The 22664-nt window shown below is 33.2% G+C and overlaps 1 protein-coding gene across 1 annotated transcript; it reads right to left on the reverse strand.

Annotated features, from left to right (window-relative positions):
• Window positions 1–16804: 16804 nt before the first annotated feature.
• On the reverse strand, window positions 16805–18170 carry LOC132726555 (thyrotropin-releasing hormone receptor-like). Its single transcript, XM_060711888.1, has one exon. It carries the CDS (start codon window positions 18064–18066, stop codon window positions 16999–17001), a length of 1068 nt encoding a protein of 355 aa, XP_060567871.1. The 5' UTR covers window positions 18067–18170; the 3' UTR covers window positions 16805–16998.
• Between the last annotated feature and the right edge of the window lie 4494 nt (window positions 18171–22664).

Consider the following 22664-nt stretch of genomic DNA (forward strand, 5'->3'; position numbering starts at 1 on the left):
ACATCAGTAATTGCTAAAAAACACTAGTCTTTCTTTGCTCCCTTCTTATACGAGCACAAAAGGTGATGAAGGCTTTAGCAAAACTGCCGCGATAAGACCTAAATAATCATTTATATAGCATAGATTTTATTATGCAAATGACGACACGATAGCGCGTGTCAAAATTCAGGCCAAAATAATTGAAACCTTCACTGTTGTCTAGGGACGACTTAATGCCCAAATGTATACAATTACTTAGATGAATATTGATATTATCAATTGAGTTCTGAAAGACTAATAAGCCTTCCAGACGGGGGATTATTACCAATTAGTACAAATGGTATATACGATTTGGTTTTATTCAAACATTTGTTCATTACAGACATTACAAACAAACAATTTTTTACTTTATGCAAGACTTCTTGATAGGTCTCAAATTTTACCAGTCTCACTTTTGACTATCGGCTTGGAGTGTTGTTCGTCTGAAGGCTTAAAATGAGATGAAAGATGAGTGAATAAAATTATCTGGAAGGCTTTAAAATATTTTGTAACTTAATCAAGCATAGCAATGACTTTCAAAATAACCGAACATATTTATAAATTGACTCGTTCTCAGGCAGTTCTTGCGAAAGCATTCCTTTGAACTTCAATGTCGTGCCCTCATTGCCCTGTAATTTTTGCTGTTTAATAATTAGTCGCCGGTAGAAACCGGCGACTATATTTGTAACAGTTTAATATTATACCTATGGTAGGAGAAGCCCTTAAAATCTGAAAATAAAAGCATATCAATTATTGAACAATTAAAGACCACAATTATTTTTCAGTAATCTCAAAAATTCAAACATATGATAACTTTGCTCAATGAAATGAAATATACACATATTGACATCTTAAAAAGCAACATTACAATTTTCATAAAATGAATCAATAATGTATCCCTAAGGATCAGTCATTGAATATTAGGGATACTTTTACTTTTTTCTATGTGTCAAGCGTTGCTATTTTATGATATATAAATCATGAATGATATTTGAAATGACACTTTTAAATTATTTGGTTGTTTATATTTTATGAGACCTATTATATTTCATTATTTTATCTAATTATAAACAAATTCTCCCTGTTCTTTTGTAAGAATCACGTGACTACATGTTGTATGGTATCGTTATAAAATCTATTAATAGTAACAGATTGCTGATAAGACATACAGGTAACTTGTTAATTGGGCAGCTGATAAGATGCAAATCATTGTAATTTTGTATAGATAATTACATAGGTTATTTTTCATTAATCAGTTTCATATTTTATATCATTAGAAAAACCTGTATACTCATATTTTAGACATTAAAAATAGATTTTCAAAACCTTTTCCTTTTTTCTTGGTAAAGGGTTAAACTTGACCCTTTCTGTCAAACTTTTGACAAGAAAGTTCAAAAGTTTAGTTTAGGTTGAACATCACAAAATAATTTTATGCTTAAGAGGCACATTATTGAAAAATATAATGGTAATCGTTGATTTCGTTATATTCCGTCGGTTTCCGTCGCGCAGGTTTCCAAAACGGTATGACGGTAGGGGTCCGGAATCGTATTAGATGCATAGAAAAAAAAGAAGCTATCTTTGTGTTGATAGTTTATCCCACTGAAAGGCAATTAAACGTTAATTATAGCGTATGTAACGATGGGAATACATGAACTGATTTCAACTGAATTATTATTTTTTTTGATAGCGCATAATAATGATGTACAACACTTTTATAGTAGAATTGCATTGCTTCATGCAATAGTTAAACATATATATTTTCATAGTCACTTTGCAAATATTCGATGATCGGTAATTATTTGTCGGTAATTATCGGAATCTGAACTAGTAACCCATACGGATTTCAATGTATGGTACAACAGTATATGTATAAAGTACAATTACAAGAAGAATTACCAGCATATCACTTGCCTTACAAGCCTCAGTGGCAAACATTACTCAACTTATTGTTCCTCTTATTTTTATACTTGAACCATTAAACGGATATGTTCTTATATTTATGATAATACAATCATTTTTCTATCCGGCGACTTGATGCTTTAGCATCAAAATCTCTACTTGTCATTATTGTAGTATGTCGTTTAATTTCTGTGCTGACAAAAACAAAAAAAAACAACAACAAACAAACAAAAAAAACAGAATTCTTTTCACCCATAACTATAATGAATGTCAAATGATTTTCAATAATATCAGATCTTAATCCTAGGAAAAATTCTCATGCACGATGGGAGAATCAAGTGATCCATGGACAACTATGAATACATGGAACACACCAAAAGCTTTGCTCAGCCATCATCCAGTGCTTCAGAGGTATACCCAAATGAGCGTACCTTCGTGAATTTCATTAATCTATTCACGAAAATTATAGTTACTGACATCTTGTTTTAAAAAATCTTCATTGAAATATTCATTATCAGTTGACCATTTACATAAGCATAAAAAGGTCAACGGACATGTTACAGGTGACAGCAGATATTTATAATTCATGGACCATTTGTCTGGCTATCTGGTGCTGCGTTATACATGCATACAATTACGTAGATTTTTAATGGTTATAACTTTTTCATTCGTTTTAGTTATTTTCAAACAATCCAACAAGGAAAACATTAAGATTTGTTTTTGTTTTTTCTACATCAAGTCAAACAAGAACGAAATACATGTAATGAAGAATTAAAACATGTACCTATCATACGCTGGCGTACGTCGATGTCATGTGACGTCACAATAAAGACAACGCTTTTCAAAATACGCGACCTTGCACTCGATGTAACGTTTGTGGCGGTAACTCCATTAGCTATGAAATTTTAATTCAAATTATTTAATAATCTCAAGAAACAAGTGTGTATTTTTAACAATGGCTCATGTTCAGATAAAGCATAAAATAACATTATTATATGTCATAATTGATCTTATACTACGATGATTGTAATAATCATGATATATTCTTGACATATAAGATTTTTTTTTAACAAAAAAAAACATTCTTTATTAAGTTCAAAACTGTAGCTAATAAATTGAATTAAATACATGTAGGTATAAATTAATAATATGAATATAACAAGTGTATTGAATTATAAGTACTATCCTTTTATGAAATCACAAAGTTACAAAGTTCAGTTACTTTTTTTCGTTTTCGTCAAACTCAGTAGGTCTAAAAGGGACTCCACTGAGGCTTTTTGACATGACGGGACTGGAATTTTTTTTTAAATATTACTCTATTTGATGTAGATCTATACTTATAACTTATGAGCAAAATTTCAGATCATAATCTTGCTCCGTTTTTCCATAATAATTATTAAAATAGTGAAAAATGACCCAAAATTGAAAAGCGTTAAAACGCTTTTCACTCAAATCGGACAGAGAATAGCACAATATACGATTTTCAATGTATTTCCTGTATATTTCTTAGTTAAATTTTATTTATATTTCTGTTTTAAGTGCTCGTGTTGATCTATGCGAAAAATTGAAATTTTATGTTTTAGGCTTATTAACCTCAGTGGAGTTCCTTTAAGTAAGTATAGCTTACCCTAGGCCATATATATGTCACATCTCGATGATCTCGTACTTCATCAAAATATTGTTATGACCAAACCTAAAATGTGTTTGCTAAAATAATAGCTTACTGAAATTAAGCATACTTTTATGTTGAAAAACACTTGGTGAGCATTTTTGATAAATAACAGATCTTGTAAAAGTCTTTTATTCCCTCCAAAAAAGAAATATTGTAAACACATTCATGACAAATCGAACTTAAGCTTTAATAACTGCTGACTAACGTTTTAAATTTCTTGATATTGCTTGGTAAGTAACTAACAGTCCAAAAAATGTAAACATATGAAGTACATTTTATAAAACTAGCAGGTAAAGGATCTGTACCGCTTTAACAGTGTCAGCAATGCCGGCTGACCAAGTTAACATTTGTTCTCGTAACCCATCACATTTTCCTTTCTGAATACGCAGTTTTTAAGTAAAAACTTTCGGACATAAAAAGATACCCTTTTGGACGTACTTAAAAAGGTATCGTAAGGTTCGCACCAAACTAATTTAAAAAAAACAATAATCTTTTTAAACAAATTAAATTAGAATTATTTGGGTTAATGAATGGAAGTTTTTTTATAAATTTTCAAGGGAAAGATTCTATTAAATTAAACTGCATAGAAAAATTAATGACAGCATCGAATTTATTAAAATTTTGGGGTCTTTTTGCGGGGCACCTTCCGAAAATTTACACCCAAAGGCATACGAAAAAAAAAATTTAATTTTTAATTTTGTGCAAATGACCCCGAATTTCCGCAGACAATAACAGCCGAAAACAATACATTTTCCCAAAGAAAAGTTGCATTGGGTTTTCCGAGCAACAAATTTTTTACCGAAGGTCACGGATGGCATCCGATCCACACACAAAGTCACCTTAAAGATTAAATTTTTTTACCAAGACGTTTACCCGCAGGACATGCGATAGTTACACGACATCGTATTTTGAGTACGATGCGTTCCAACATGGTCACGAAGGCGTCGGGTGACCTCCGAGTGGTATAAAACCTTCGGCCAACCGCAGCTTTCAGTTGCTGATAGTAATGGGAGCACAACTAAACTTTATTCTAAATTTGATTGAACCATCCAAGGTTGGCCTGTCAAAGTTGCTCATCATGTTTTCTAAGGTGTATCAAAAGTAGCAATGCTGCTGCCTTCTATTTCTTTGTTGACTTCTTTATCAAAATATGCAATTCTACAGGAAATACACCGAAAATAATTATTAATTAATTGCAAATAATAAAAGCTTTTGTATTCTCTGTAGATTTGTGCAGGACTGACAGATGAGAAAAATGGTCTAAGGCCAGCCTTTTTATTTGTCTACCATGATACATATGAAACGCTTGAGTCACTCAAATTTGCTTTCTTCGTCCACATCGTGGTCCCATCTTGATGTCATCGTACCAAGATACGATGGCGACTCGTCGGTATTGCGGGGGTTTCACGTAGTATTGTTGCCTTCCTAAGACATTCGGGCATCTTCTTGTTTCCTTCGTATTGTCTACTTGAGGCGAAACATGCCAGATGGTACGGATAATCACACAAAGTTAAGACGAAGACTACACGATTTGACAAGATGGCTTCACAACTGCCTTACGAAGCGCAAAATTGGCATACGAAGTCAACATGAAATATCGCAATGTCTTCCGGCATTTTGTTGGCACGCTAAAATTTTGCGGCCGCTAACGAAGTTGCTGCCGGAGCCTGAAAAATTTAGCCGGGGTCATACGATGGCACAAGATGGCCTCACGAATGGCCCGATGTTATAACGATCAGATCCGAATTCGAACATTTCCTTATTCGTGTGTCCATCTGGTGCCAATTTCGGGACAGTGTGACGCCTGCAGAATTCACCCGCAGGACATGCCGTCAAGTCTTGAGCCTTGTTATACCTACCTAGACGGTGCAGTACCGAACTGCCTAACAATGATGCTGATTTTAGTTTTAATTATACTGGGCGCCGACTATGCCATATGTCCCAGACTATCGGCCTCTGTTACGTCGCTGGCGGTAGAGCTTGCAACGGATGAATTAGTTCGCCTTAAACGTCGCTGATCATAAAGCCGTCAATCGCCGTAGAGATCTTCCCTAGGATCAAGTTCTTCGCATCTTGAACACAGATGACAAAAGAAGAAAAGGCACCTCTTCCGGGAGCAGCATCACTTTGTAGAGTCACACCCTTCGCCGTTGGTTAGGTCACACCAGCTAAGTGACCTAACTAGGTCACTCATCTGGTGTGACCACCAGGCAATGGAAAACAACTGAATGTTCGAAAAGGTTAGGATAGTATTTTGGTCATTATTTTGTACAAGCGTATCTAAATACGTAACCATCACTCGAGACTGACCATGCAAGCGACATATCTGAAACTGCTAGAGCAATGATAATGTTGCGTATTTAATGTAAACTGTTGCCCCTTTCTCACAAATTTATAGTTTTGAAAGGTTCTAAGAATACAATGTTTGTAGTCTGTTCCAGTAATTCATATTTGTCATGGGATACATTGATACTTTCATATGCCATATTTAACATCTTATATGAGAATCTTTCCTGAGATTAAGAGCTCGTATTATTTAAAAATTAGTGGACATCCATCATAGATTTTTGTGAAAATATTTTCTTTTCGATTTTTTTTGTAAGCACATATATTGACGCTGGTTCTTGTAAAAGTGCTGCAATACTTTTACACTAATAATTCTGTTTATTTTAAATCAGCACAAATTATAGGAAAACGAGTGCATGATAGCGTGTGACAGCATTTAGGTTTAAACGAATGCTTCAGCAAGGACTGCCTGAGGACGAGTCATTTCGCAAATGTGTGCTGTTATCTTGATAATTATTGCTATGATTAATTGAGATTCAAAATATTTAAAAGCCTTTCGAAAAGTTATGTTGATACGTTTACAGCAACACGCAACAGACGATCACTGGAGATACTCCCTCAAGCTGACGACCATAAAATTAAAACAACCACATACAGTTTCATAGCTTCAGTTCAAGAAGACATTATTTAAAGCACACATGTATCTCATGCCTCTCTTGAACACAATTTTCGTTTCAGAATTTAATAGATAAAACGACCAAAACCTGCATTACTGGAGGATAAAACAAGTTAACGTGAAATTAAACTGAGACTATAGTTAACAGAACCAGAACCTGACATTTACACAACTAAAAAATTCATCAAGAAAACTTTTTGCATATGACAAATCGTTGTACATTGTTCAGATTATTTGAATTAATCGTATAACTATATCTTCCTGAATACAAACAAACAAGCAAGAAACAAACAAACAAACAAGCAAGAAGCAGCATGTCTTAATTTTTTGCCTGTTGCTTTTTAAACCTAATAGCATCTAACAATGCGTCATATTTGTTAAGGGTCGACATAGAAATAGGGTGTTAATTATTTATTTTAAGAATATCTGGCCTTCAATACGTGTTAATTATAACAAGTAACACAAACTCATACAAAGGATACACAGTTATGTCATCAAAACAAACGTTCATACTTTTAGTATGGTCTCAGAAAAAAACACAATTATTTCAGAGTAAGATGAAAGCTAGATCCATAAGCTTTTACACCGATAAAATAATTGATGACTGCATGAAATGTTGTAAGGAAAGGAAGGGGCGTATTGTAGATCTTAACTGAATATGTACAATAACGCGCATAAACATGTTAACACATGCACATATACACGCCTTTTAACGCCATTTTCACCCCCCCCCCTCTTTTTGTTGTCTCAAATGGTGAAAAAATGCCTTATTTAAGCCCCTAACACTTGTTTTTGGTTGAAAAAAGTGACTACTTTTTCGGCGCGGACCACCAACCAAAAGATACATCAGGGGGTTGCCAGAAGGGGGATGGGGGGGTTGAAGGGGACGGCAGCTCCCCCCCTCATCGCCAAGAAAGTTTTGGACTTGTGAGAGGCTAAAAATGACCCCAGATCCATCATAAGGTAACCTGTAATCAACGCTGGAAAGCATTTGACTGTATCTCAATCCATTGAGAAGTTGCAGCTCTTTGAAATCAATTTTGATAGAAAATAATCAACGCAAAATAGCGGGTTTTGGCAATTTTGAGATGTCCCCTTGTTGCCATGGTAACAGGAAATTTAAGCCTGGGCATGTTGTTACAAAGGCAATGGTCCAGTCAACATTTGTGCCAAGGTTGATTAGTATTGAAGCAGTTTTTATAGTTTTATAGCAATTTGAACTTGGAACGGGAGACTTTTCAATGAAAACAGCCATTGTTCACAAAATGCTCATAAAGTAATGGGTTAACATAAATTACGTTTTCGTTCAGTTCCTTCAGACAAATATAAATTATGTATTCAATTTTATAACCTTGTTTTAAAAAATGAAACAACAAATAAATATGTAGATTTGATCAATACAGGCATTTATTCGTTAATTATTACAAAGCACAATCGTACTGCGATGGTTTCTACACAAAACATACCAACAATATGATCTTTTGAGTCAATCTCTTGACATATGACATGAGAAAGAAAAGATCACTTTTACTAATTGCCGTATTCGGTAATGTCTCATGCAAAACATGATTTCAGTTATAAAAAAGAACAATAATAAATTTATTAACAGGCTATCACACCAGAACATAAGCGCGGCGCCTCTTATGGAATGAAATCAGATTTTGTGAAAGGGCAATTGCAACTTCTCGGGCCTTTTAGTCGGTCATAATAGCCGATCATTCCGATAAGAGGAGGTTTGATAATTAAAAATGAAATCTCGCCATAGTTCAATGAAAAGCGAACTGGAGAATTTCGCAATGCAAACATATTCAAATGAAATAATCTTCCGTCAATTAATCGCGCTCTACGGGTTTTTTTATTAATCAGTTTGTACTACATGGTATGTTATTGTTGAACATATATCCGAGATAACCTTAACACTGTGAAAGTCCGAAAATCTATTTATAGAGGGATGTACTATTCGCCGGTCTGTATCGGTAATTCCCGGTCTCTTCCGGTCTATATTGACCGGCATTTACTAGAGACAGGCGAATAGCATCACACGTTTATTGTCCGGTCTCTCCCGGTATTGGAGTAGATGTTAATTGATATCGTTCCAGATAAACAAGTTTTTTCCCCAAAATGAATGGTTGTCACTTAGTTTTGGTTACAATAATTAACTTTCAAATTTATTGATTATTGATTATTATTTTACATAAACATACAATTCGAAAAAAAAACCCACAAAAACAACAACATCAATAGCATGTTTCATTTTATTTATATGAGATAAAAACAAAAAATATATACAATAATTGAGTTATTAATATGAAACCATCAACATTTTATTTAATTTGTTATTCGTGTTTAGTAAAAATGCTTAGGAATTATTCAAAGTTACAAATTAAATTTTATGATTTATTCAAATGATTGATAGTTTTAAAAATTATAAAGAAAAATACAAATGTACATGTACATGGTTTAAGAATAAACAATATAATATATTGAAAGACTAACCATAATTTATTTACTGACTTTTTCCAGTTAATTTTTGACTTATAATCGTCGGTCAATGTGACAATTGAATTCTTAAAATTTATTTTACAATTTTAATTTAAAAAAAAGTAGAAAACGTAAAAACTCAGTAGCACATAAAAAAGAAAAAAAGAAAAAGAAAACAATGTTCATAAAATATGTAAAAAAATATTAAAATAGATATTACAATTATTGTATAATAAAAGAATTATGCTCAACATGATCAACATGATAATATAACCAGAGGTGGTCTTCGCTAATAGCGATGACATAATAAGGGACAATACACAAGTGTGGTGTTGATCATGCGTTACACAAATGGATTATAATTGATTGTATATATCAGTTGCTATAAATAATCACAATATTACATTTATGACCATAAAATATAACAATTATAACATAATATTATACATTTGTATATGTATTTTATTATTTCCAAAATATGAAAAATCTATTAATTTCGACTACTATTTTGTATGTTCCAAAGAAATACCACATGAACTTGAAATTCTATCAAATCACCAATATGAATGATAATATCCAAAAATACCCCCAATATAGTATAAATAAACTTATACCCGATGGGAAGTATATTTTGAATACAATTGACCCGTATATTTTGGATATTATCGTTAAAATTGATAAAATTTCCTGTGGAGAAAAAAAAACAGGTAATATTCTGATCTCTAGCATGCCCACCAAAGTTCATAATGAACAATGTGTTTCGTCCGCCATTCATAAGTGATATACAATTCTGGTAAAAAACAATTAACCATTGAAGAGTTTATAAGAATATCTTGTCATCATATGTCTACTAGTTCATCTTCACTTTCTGCATTTCTTGCTTGGACGCCCTTTGATGCTTTGCATCAATGCTTTTCTTGTAACATTTCAAAAAAATATAAAGAAACTACCACATTGGTATGAACCCATGCGACATAGACATTCAATTTGATAGGCTTATCTGGCTGTTATTGGAACTTTTTTTTAAGATTCCTCTAAAAATTACTGTTTGATCAGACTGACTAAATATTTTCTGAAGTATCGCCATCTTCAATACTTAAACCATTACTGAAATTTAAAGCAGCATGAGACAAGATGGACATGAACATACACGTGATACATGAAAACTGTGTTTGCCTTTTTCTCTTGATTTGTCTGTTTGAAATGTTTCTGAATGACATCCCGTTTAACTTTTAATATTTTTATAAACTTTGGCAAAATGTAACATAAATAATTGATTTTTTATATTACAACACGTGTATAAAGTTACATAAAATAAAGATAAAGAAGAATTTCAAAATAAATTTTTCAGAGCGAATCCCAAAATGCACGAAATCATTGCTCAACAGCTAGATCCTTGTTTAAAATAGCACCATTACATTTTTGTTGCAGATTTTTTTTTCTATTTACATACAATCTGCGTATTCGGCATATTACAAAAACAATCTGTCAGTGTGTTACAATCGACCATAAGATTTTGAAAAAACAACAAAGTTTTGTTGTGTTTATTTTTTAAAACGTTTTGTCAGAGTACACACTGCAGAAATCTAAGATATTTTGAAGACGAACAAAGGGGATACAAATTAAAGATAAATCAAATAAAATTCTGAACATTATTTGATTTACAAGTGCAATTCTATTCGAATGCCTGCTCGTGCCTAAAATAATGCACGCACTGTGCTGAGGTCTTCCCCTACCATAAAGCTTGGACGTCGCCGTAAGATAATTAAAAAAGTGTCATTGTTACTGAATACCCATTTATACACGTATTTAGCTAATAAGGACAATGGCAAAGTCATATGCTGGTTTGCATTTGTAGTCTTTATCTTTTGTTAAGGAAATAAATGCCGGAAGTTCAGAAATATAGATCGAAACAAAGATCGAAATTAAAACATGTATTGTTATTTTCTAGAAATATTTTGCATGGAATAGAATATTTTATTACGTGCTCCATCTGTTAATATTCGATTTTTTTTATAATTATGTCCATGTTTTCCAGCACAAAAATATCATATCACTCCACAAATAGTTCAACTTTCATATTTCATGTTTAACATCCATTCCATGTACAATCATGGCTTTAATTTATTTGTTTTTTATTTGTTTTGTTGTTTGTTTTTTTTGTTTAAGGTGTACTGTCTATGTAACATTTTATTAAGGCTTTGCTACTTTACATCTGAGTAACTGCATCACATCTGATCTAAACTTAGCCCCACTTAGCACGTAAACAAAGAAATTTAGAGCACAATTCATATCGGAGAGAAACATGAAAATGTCTGATACGGTCAGAAACAGATAAATTGAATTAAATTGAAATCTAACAACATTTAAGAATACAAATGGAGACATAGTTAAGACAAAGACGATATTTGCTCCCAGCAAGGTTATTGTAACTGACTTGTTACGATGTTTGTTGGTAACTTGCTTGTTTACGTTAACGCGAAGTAGATTAACAATGATATAAACTGAGCCAATTACGATGAAGTTTATTGGAATAAAGAAAGAGTTTGCAAAGTCCATCCAGGCAATAATCTTGTCACCATCATCAACTTTTTTCATCAGTATGATACCCATATCATCATTGAATTGTACGTCAACAATTAACGTAAACTCGACCGTATTCAGACATAATATGACAACAAAGACAATAAATATAATGACCCCAGCGCGGGTTTTTGAACAAATTTCTTTTATTCTAAACGGCACGGCGATACTTAGTACTCTTTCAACAGTTATGCAAACAAGCATCCACGACGAAAACTGAATGTTCGGATAGGTAAAGATAGTTTTTGTGGTCGTTATGTAAGAGTGTATGCCGTACAAGCTTACATTATATATCAAAAGAAGCCATCTCTCGAACAAGATTGACATTGCAAGCGACATATCAGAAACTGCTAGAGCAATGAAGAACGTTGATGTTGAAGATTTTCTGTTCTGCTTCTGTAACATAACTGCGATTATCATAATGTTTCCGAAAAGCGATAGTAAAACCAAACCAATTATTGCCCAATTTACACAATTCCGTATAGTTTTATACGGTTCCGGAACTTCAAAGTTTGTACCGTAGTACAAGTATTCGTAATTGTCAATAGATATATTTGTACTTCCATTTGCCGTCATCAAATTGCTATCATTGTCAATAGATATACTTTTACTTCCATTTGCCATTTTAAGAGGATGTTTCGTCATTCAATTATAATCTCATATGTTTAAAAAGTCAGTCGACATCAGTAGTTGATGAAGGTTTTAGCATAAGTGCCGCAATAAGACCTAAATGATCATTTATATAGCATAAATTGTATTATGCAAATCACGCAAGATAGCGTGTGTCAAAATTCAGGCTAAAATAATTGAAACCTTCACTTTTGTCTAGGGACGACTTAATGCACAAATGTATACAATTACTTAGATGAATATTGATATTATCAATTGAGTTCTGAAAGACTAATAAGCCTTCCAGAAGGCGGGGGGCGGCATGATTATCATTTAGTAAAAATTGTACATACGATTTAGTTTTATATTGCAAACATTACAGACAAACAAAAGTACAACACTCTCAAACCTATAAGCACTTGAAAAAAAAATGAAAATGCTGATTGCACTTCTTACATTTTTACTGTGAATATTTACATCCTGCCATTTATCTATGATATACAAGCCTTGCCTTGTTAATCTTATTCTTGTTTTTTTTGTAAATTCAATTAATCACTGAAAACTTTATAAGAATATCTAGTCATCAGATGTCTTTTAGTTCATCGTCATTTGCTGCATTTCTTGCTTGGACGCCCTTTGTTACTGTGCAATCAATGCTTTTCTTGTTATATCTTGATAATTTTATACCATTTACCGCGAAACATGCAAAGGACCTTTTTTGAAAAGTAAAGTCAATGAAAGTTTATGTTTTGGCTTATTTACCTATAGATTTTTATATTTCTTACCATGATAAGTTGTTTATATTTATCGAAAATGAGTAGGATTATAGGTACAAAAACAATTTACATGCTTTTATATTTTTATCATCTTATGTTACTGACTACAGTAGTGACAAACAGAACACTGTTGCACTACAGGCATGTCACATTACATTTACGAGTCTTGTATTCACTATCCCTCATGTACAGACTCAATCAAACCGGGTGTGCAATTCTCTTGTATTTTTGTTGTGATTAATGCTTCTGAGGGATCACTTTGTTTTCAGATTTTTATACTTCACAACAGCAGATGTCAAGTGCTGTGTGGCAGCTGTAAAAGTTGCTCCGTACTTCACTTCAGTGTTGTTATATTTTTCTGGTCCTTCGGGATCATTATACCAGCACTATTAAGTGTTGGGAATTGAGTACCGCTCCCAAGCCGGTGCTAGGGGGCATGAGGGATGTTGCACGTATTCATTATCCCAAATGTTCATACTCAATCAAACCGAGCCTGCAATTCTCTTGTAATTTTGTTGTGATTAAAGATTCCTAGGGATCACCTTTTCCAGATTTTTGAAAGTCTTGTTTGTATTCAATGGAATTACTTTCCTTACCAAATAGTCTTCAGTGAAAGCATATTTAAAAATAAATATCTGGACCCTCTCTTATGGACAATGCATGCGATAAGTATAATTCTGCAAAAAATGATTTACAAAACAATCGAAATAATGTACAATAGTACTTAATCTGAATATAGCATGACCTGTGCGTAGGAATGATTTGGTGAGCGCATTTTTTGTTGCGCGGAGCTTCTCAATTGCTGCCTTGCAGCAACATTTGTACTTGTCATTCATAAATATGACATGCTGCGAATCACCAAAGGGCAAACCAGTAAATGACTTTACATGATAGAAATCGGAAGGAATTTTTGGTTCCGAATATATTTTAGCTGTAAATTGAAGGGGCTTATTGATCAAAATCGGGTATATGGACAAAATAAATGTAAACACAAATAGCTCCGCGCCCGTGCACTCAAACATTTATTTGACTCCTTGACATACGGATAAACACTCTCACTCTGCTTACAGAAAGTTTGACAAATCATTCGATCTGAAATAGAATAACTAACATGACAAATCAGGCAGGAAATTTGAAATATCTATATAGAAAATCAACGTGTTACTAAATCCAGATTCTAAAAGATATTTTTGTTCAGATCAACACGGTAATCCTAAAGATAAACCCTCTAGAACATGTCTTAATACTAATCAGTTACGTACGTTTTACCGCCTTGCCTTTTGTTTTGCCTTAAAATGTGTATAACACGTTACCACACGGTTTATATTATACAAGGGCGGATACAGAACATGGTTTCTTGGGAGGGGGGCTGACATATTGGTGGAAGATTTTGACAAAAATAATGCAACATGCGAAACTTAGGCCAATATCTTATTCATGTGACAATAAATTGTAATTGATGTGTTTTTAAAGCTCATCTGATGAGTGGCTATGTACTTTCGCTTATATATTTGTATACTAATATTTTCACAAATATTTACATGTACATGTTATGGAATTTAGAAAATATATGTAATTGGTGTGGGCCTGGGAGGGGTGTCCCCTCCCATAGACTGAGAAAATTTTGAAATATGAGGTTGAAAATGGTGTTATTTCCTTGACTATCTTGTGCTGTTTATGACACATTTTGGATGGTTTTACGGGTAAAGCATTTACAAAATAACAGCACACTAACCAGTGTATGCGCGACTGTTGATAAAAATAATTTCAAACACTTGATCAATTTACTCATCTGAATAATAGACGATTTTCCAAGTAAAGTATTAAAATACTGCCTTTCTATTGCACAAAAAATAATTTCAAACACTAATATACATTATACAATAAGATTTTTTTCCCATCAATGAATCCATTTTTAAGATACTAAAGATGTCAGTGCAATTTAAATTTTATTTAAAAAAATATAACTGCAATAAAAAAGTTACTAAAAGCAAATGACCAATCAGTTCATCTGAATAAAAATCTTAGTAAAACTAGTTATTAAAACGCGATTCATTTAATATAATCTTTATAAAACTCGCCATCTTTTTAATCTACAGATAATAATTTTCAATTTCTTAATCTAATCATAGGGCTTTCGCAAAGAAAATTGAAAAACAAAGATAGTAAAATATGGTGTACAATGTAACACATCTATTTGCCACTATCTGTGACTATTAATTTCATTAGACCTTTGGAAAGTAATAAACCAATCAATTATGCAGTTTAAACATTGAAGTCATTCAAGCATGTTGATAGATAAAGATCTCTGCCAAGCCCCCAGGCAGGAGATTAACAACTGGATGACAGCAATGAATGTTTTGATAAGGAAGTACACTACATCCAATTAAGTTTGAAACTTAAAAAATATATTCCAGCCCAGCTGGTAAACGTATTTGGGCCGAACTGGGGGGACTGCAGCCCTGAAGCCCGGACCTGAATCCGCCACTGAATATATATATGCCCGTTATGATTGCCGTATTTGGTAAAGATGACTTCGGTTATAAGATAGAACAATAATAGATATATTTACAGTGCATGACACTAGAACATAATAACTTATGTATTAAACTAATATAAAGATATTACTACATTGATATGGACCCAAGCGACATTGACATTCAGTTTGGTAGGCTTTCCTGAGTGTAATTGGAATCTTTTAAAATTCTTCTAAAAATACATGTATTCAGTTTGATCATACTGACTAAATATTTTCTGATCTATCGCCATCTTCAATTCTGAAAGCATTACACAAATTTAGGCAGGATGAGACAAGATGCACATGAACATACACGTGATACATGAAAACTGTGTTTGCTTTTTCCTCTTGATTTGTTCTGTTTGAAATGTTTCTTGAATGAAATTCCGTTTAACTTTTAAAAGCTTTTATAAACATAGGTATAAGATGTAACATGAATAATTTGTTGTGTATTTTTTCCATATAATAACAACAATAGTGTATTAAGCTGTATAACTTCTGCAAAAAGGTGTTATTTGGATTTTGATAAAGAATATTTCCAAAGTAAATGTATGAAAGGCATATGTTTGCATATTTTTTCAGAGCGAATCCCAAAATGCACGAAATCATTGCTGAACAGCTAGATCCTTGCTTAAAATAGCACAATTACATTTTTGTTGCGGAACATTTTTTTCTATTTACATACAATTTGCGTATTCGGCATATTACTGAAACATCCTGTCAGTGTGTTACAATCGACCATAAGATTCTGAAAACATCAAAGTTTTGTTGTGTTTATTTTTTACAACTTCCTTTAGATATAACTTAATTTGAAGATTAAGTATCCATATAGTCTATCCGTGAAGAGTCTTTACGAAAAATGTTTCTTTTTCTATATTTCTCAGAAATGCAGAAATTTAAGATATTTTGAAGACGAACAAAGGGGATACAAATTAAAGATAAATTAAATGAAATTCTGAACATCATTTGATTTACAAGTGCAATTCTATTCGAATGCCTGCTCGTGCCTTAAATTATGCACGCACTGTGCTGTGGTCTTCCTCTACCATAAAGCTTGGACGTCGCCGAAAGATCATTAAAAAGTGTCTTTGTTACTGAATATCCATTTATATATAGCTAATAAGGACAATGGCAACGTCATATGCTGGTTTTGCATTTGTAGTCCTTCTCTTTTGTTAATTTAAAGGAAATAAATGTTGGAAGTTAGGAAATATATAGAACATGCAAAGATCGAAATTAATATTTTTATTTTCTAGAAATATTGCGCATGCCATAGAATATTTCATTACGTGCTCCATCCGTTAGAATTCGATTTTTTATAATTATATCCATGTTTTCCAACACAAAAATATCATATCACTCCACAATTAGTTCAACTTTCATGTTTCACGTTAAACATCAATTCCATGGCATTCATGGCTTTTTCATTTTTTTATTTTGTGTTTGTTTTAGGTAACTGTCTATGTAACATATCATTTTATTAAGGCTTTGCTATTTTAAATCCGAGTAACTGCATCACATCCGATCTAAACTTAGCCCCACTTAGCACGTAAACAAAGAAATTTAGAGCACAATTCATATCGGAGAGAAACATGAAAATGTGTGATACTGTCTGAAACAGATAAAGTGAATTAAAGTGAAATCTAGCAAGATGTAAGAATACATATGGAGACATAGTTAAGACAAAGACGATGTTTGCTCCAAGCAAGGTCATGGTAACTGACTTGTTACGATGTTTGTTGGTAACTTGCTTGTTTACGTTAACGCGAAGTAGATTAACAATGATGTAAACTGAGCCAATTACGATGATGTTTATTGGAATAAAGAAGGAGTTTGCAAAGTCCGTCCAGGCAATAATCAATTCACCATCATCAACTTTGTTTATATGTATCATGCCCATACCTTCAATGTATCGTATGTCAACTAATAACGTAAACTCGACCGTATTCAGACATAATATGACAACAAAGACAATAAATATAATAACTTCAGCGCGTGTTTTTGAACAAATTTCTTTTATTCTAAAAGGCATGGCGATACTTAGTACCCTTTCAACAGTTATGCAAGCAAGCATCCACGACGAAAACTGAACGTTCGAATAGGTTAAGATAACTTTTGTGGTTGTTATATAAGAGTTTATGCCGTAAACACTTACATTATATATCAAAAGAAGCCATCTCTCGAACGAGACTGACAATGCAAGCGACATATCAGAAACTGCTAGAGCAATGAAAAACGATGATGTTGAAGATTTTCTGTTCCGCTTCTGTAACATAACTGCAATTATCATAATGTTTCCAAAAAGCGATGATAAAACTAAACCAATTATTGCCCAAGCTACACAATTCCGAATTGTTTTATACAATTTTGGAAATTCAAAGTTTGAATCGTAGGTCAAATAGTCATCATTTTCAGTAGATGCATTGATACTTCCATTCGCCATCATCAAATACTCATCATTATCAAAAGATGCATTTATGCTTTCATTCGCCGCCATCAAATATATATCATTGTCAATAGACATATTTAGACTTCCATCCGCCATCATGATATTTTGTGCTTAAATTACAATCTCATATGTTTTTAAGTAAGTGAACATCAGTAATTGTTTAAGTTTTGAAAGTCTTTGTTTGCTACCTTCTTATACGAACACAGAAGTTGACGAAGGTTTTAGCAAAAGTGCCGTAATAAGACCTTAATGATCATTTATATAGCAGAAATTTTATTACGCAAATGACACGACTGCGCATGTCAACATTCAGGCTAAATTGATTGACGTCCTTTACTACTGTTCCGTAGAACATTAAAACAAATATTATTACTAAAATGAAAAATAACAAATAAACCTTGATGTTGTGAGTTTAAATTTTCCAAACGTTGTGTATATCATCAAAATATATAAAAGTAATAAAATAAAGTTTACATTTTGTCATATTTTTTTTTACTTTATTGCTGTTAATTACAACGTGTTCAATTCTTTTTTTGTTAAAGCATCTATATACGTGATACTGTCAAGGTATATAACTTTTCATTGATCTTAGTACACAGTGCACTATACAAATATCATTTAAAATTTATGTACTTTATTGTACAGTATCATTGTTATATAATGATTGTCATCCACCGGGGCAAATAATTGCACGTGGGGGAATTCTACACAAATCACGTAACAAAGTGATATTATGTGAATGTCCATTTCGTAAATAAATTTCTCTTTTATAGGTTGTTTATCTTTGGTAATGCAAACTCAGTTTAATAAGTCAGAGTTTCATAATGGCTTTTTTGCCAATTTATCACATTCGCATGTGAGCGTTTCACAAATTACTGTTGATATCTATTTATTATGAGCCACGTCACGACAAAACCAACATAATGGGTTTGCGACCAGCATGGATCCAGACCAGCCTGCGCATCAGGATCCATGCTGTTCGCTATCAGTTTCTCTACTTTCTATAGGGTTTGTAAGCGAACAGCATGGATCCTGATCAAACTGCGAGGATGCGCATGCTGGTCTGGACCCATGCTAGTCGCAAACCCATTATGTTGATTTTGTCGTGACGCGGCTCATTATTATCTTATCCGACTACGTTTTTTGTTTGAATAAACACAATTATGTGAAACTGCTTTTTCATTTTCATAGATCTTTTTGTCTACTTTTTACTAACGCGTATAAGCTAAAAATGTAAAGTTAAGTTAAAACTTTGCCATCGTCAGTCCAATAATATTACCATATTATATGAAGCAGTAGGAGCAATTTCGACCACAAATCGCAGAATTTAAGGCATTGCAAGTAAATCTAAAACCACTTTCAGTTGTGGTCGATAGACAAGGATTATTCAGAATAATTTTATACAAAATTATGTGAATATAATTCTATTTGACATGAAATCTTAATGAATTATTCAAGTTTTTAAGTCTTTAGTTTGTTTTTGTTTGTTTTTGTTTTGTTTTGGGTTTTACGTCGCATCGACACAGTGTATGTCATATCGCGACGTTCCAGCTTTACTGGTGGAGGAAGTTCTCAGGTGCCCTTCCGTGCATTATTTCAGCCACGAACGGGCACCTGAGTAGAACCACCGACGTTCCGTAAGCTAGCTGGATAGCTTCCTCACATGAAAGAATCCAAAGTCCCTGTCGGGATTCGAACCCACAGCGGTGAGGGGCAAGTGGTTTGAAGTCAACGACTTTAACCACTCGGCCACGGACGCCCTGCCCCTCCCCCCTAACCTTTTGTTAGTTAGATTCAACATTTGTACTGTTAAGCAATTGTTTTGCAACTTATATTAGTCACATTCGAGCCCGTTTCCTGAAATACACCAGTATATATTGTTTTAATTTATTTTGAATATTCACCTGTTTTGCATGTTTACAATAACGATCGACTTGTGTATATTATTAAAGGGAAACAGAAGGCAAAAAATAACTTAAGCTATTTTCGCCCTGATAGTTAAGGGGAATATTCCTCCGATCACATTTATAACAGTATAATTCATCTTTAAGGGGAGTATTCCCTCAATCACATTTATAACAGTATTCGTCGTTTAGGGGAATATTCTTCCGACCACATTTATAACAGTACATGTATAATTCATCTTTTAGGGGAGTATTCCTCAATCACATTTATAACAATATTCATCGTTTAGGGGAATATTCTTCCGACCACATTTATTACAGTATGGAATATTCTTTCGATCACATTTATAACTGTAGTCAACGTTTAGGGGAATATTCCTCCGATCACATTTATAATTGTATTCATCGTTTAGGGAAATATTCCTCCGATCACATATATAATATTATTCATCGGTCAGGAAGCTCAAAACTCATAATGTATTGCGTTAATGTTTTAGATTTATCTTAAAGGAACAATGTGAGGTAAATGACATTATCTCAGTCTATTTTTTTATCTAAAATGTCACCGGTTTGTTCATCTAAGTGTGTGGTAATTCTTCCAACTGTTTACATTTTCGAATGAATAATGCCGAAAAACAAATGCATTTATATTCCTTACTACTATGGTTATTTTACATTAATATGTCGCGATTCTGACATCGTTATCTATATCATATGTGGAGGAAGACCTCAGATGACCTTCCGTGCATTATTTCAGGCATACGATCATATAGATAATTAGCTGGTACAGAATTACACAATAATGACACCGCCAAAACTGTTTTACTGCGGTGCCGCAAAAGGAGGACTATTTTGTTTTCTCGGAAAAACATGGCGGCCACGTTGGAGAAGCAGGAAGGCGGAGATGTAGGAGGTAGAATGGTGTAATAAAGAGGAGTAGCAGAAGGTGGAGAGGGAGAAGGGAGGAGGAAAGCAGGAAAAGGCAGAGGTGGCGGGGTAGAATGATAAGGTCAAGGAAACGTAAAGGAGATCGAGTGTGGAGAAGAAGAGGGCAGCAGAATAAGGTGGAGGTGGAAGGGTACCATGATAAGGCCAATGAAGCGTGAAGGAGGCAGATGATATGCAAAGGGGAGTTGGGGTTGAGAAGATTGAGGAGGAGGAGAAGTGCGTTTGTAATTACTTATTGGTTTAAGATTAACAAGAAACAGGTGTTATTTAGGAAATATGATTAAATCAATCAGGCTTTCTGCAAATATTACATAAATTAAATGTTAAATTTTGTGAAAAATGCCATTATAACAGTTATTCCTAACAACGATCAAGTACAAAGACACTTAACTTTTGCCCAAGTGTACTTAAAACACTTAAGTATTATTAGGAAATTTAGGAGAAGTTTCCCCCTGAAAATCGGAGGAAAATTCCATACTGGTTACAAATCCCAAATAGCATTGCATTACACGAGAATGCATCTTTATGCAGTAGACTAACAAACATAACTTAATGTGTTGTTATTTATAACTACGGTGCATAGCTTTCATAGATATTGATACAAACATAATGTTTTTATTCAGTTCAGAACTCCATATTCATCGCACTATTTGCGCTGGTGGTTGCTACACGAAAGAAGATTTTGATGCAAATATTAAAACAAAGAATTATATTCAATTGATATATTTACAACTTGTCCTGGTGTTATTCCAAAGAGTAAAGATTATCAAAAGTCAGGGAAAAACAAAACGTTATTTTGTGAGGTCTCTTAACAAGGTGGTGTTGGTGTGGTGGTATGTATAGTAAACACTCCGGATCACGACAGCTAGCCGAATAAATAAAACTGGAGGCAATCCGATTCGATGTGCCGAGACTTGTTATGGTCTTGTTATGGTCTTGGCTTAGTGATATTTCGTATTCTTTGTTCTATAGTAAATCAGTCATATTCTGGATTTCACTGTGCTTGATATATTGTATACTGTCTTCAACTTAAAACGTCCGCACTATCTAAGTCAAATAAGGCCCGATAAAAAATATGTTAGCCATCTATTTTTCAGAAATCTTCATGCTGTTAAAACACTGTTTAAATTCGCCACTTTATAAACTCCTGACTGCTGGCGGGTAATAAATCTTAAATCCTTCCGCACTAAAATGAAGTCCTGGAGAATACACAAAAAAATACTTTTAGAGACATCATATAAAACACAAAAGCTACACAGTTGCAATAAATACACTTTAATTATGACCAACCAACTTAGAGATGCCGTAAATTTGTACACTTCAAAATTAAAAAAAAACTGCTTTCTAGACTAAAACGGATAAGGTCTAATTCCGTACCGGGGTGACACCTTATTTACATCTCCGAATAGTTTATTCATCCCTTGCTGATGAAAGGGCCTTGATATTTTACACCTTTTTATCTATTGTCTCAATAATCTATACAATACCTTTTAATACAAAGAACAGTTAGCAACAAGATTACAACAACAACATATCTTTAATTTACTCAAAAATGCAAACAACATGTAATATGAGGATAAATGTCAAAATGTTCAACGAGGCATTTATACAAATTGAAATCGGACTATGATTACTATTACAATTCTCGTGCATCGGTACTTATTTATATAGTACTATTGTCACGTGATACAGGTATTTTTTTACCTTTAAAAGTGACTTGTCATGGGTCACTGGAGTGATTATGCTTGTCTATTAAAGGCAGAATGCCTAATGAAAATTATGTCAAACATGTGCGTAATTGATCAAAACTGTTTTGTCAATAAATATCAGAACGTTATTTTTTTA

This window comes from Ruditapes philippinarum, unplaced genomic scaffold, assembly GCF_026571515.1.
Source record: "Ruditapes philippinarum isolate M1 unplaced genomic scaffold, ASM2657151v2 ctg955_1_1_1_1, whole genome shotgun sequence".
Classification (NCBI taxonomy): Eukaryota; Metazoa; Mollusca; class Bivalvia; order Venerida; family Veneridae; genus Ruditapes; species Ruditapes philippinarum.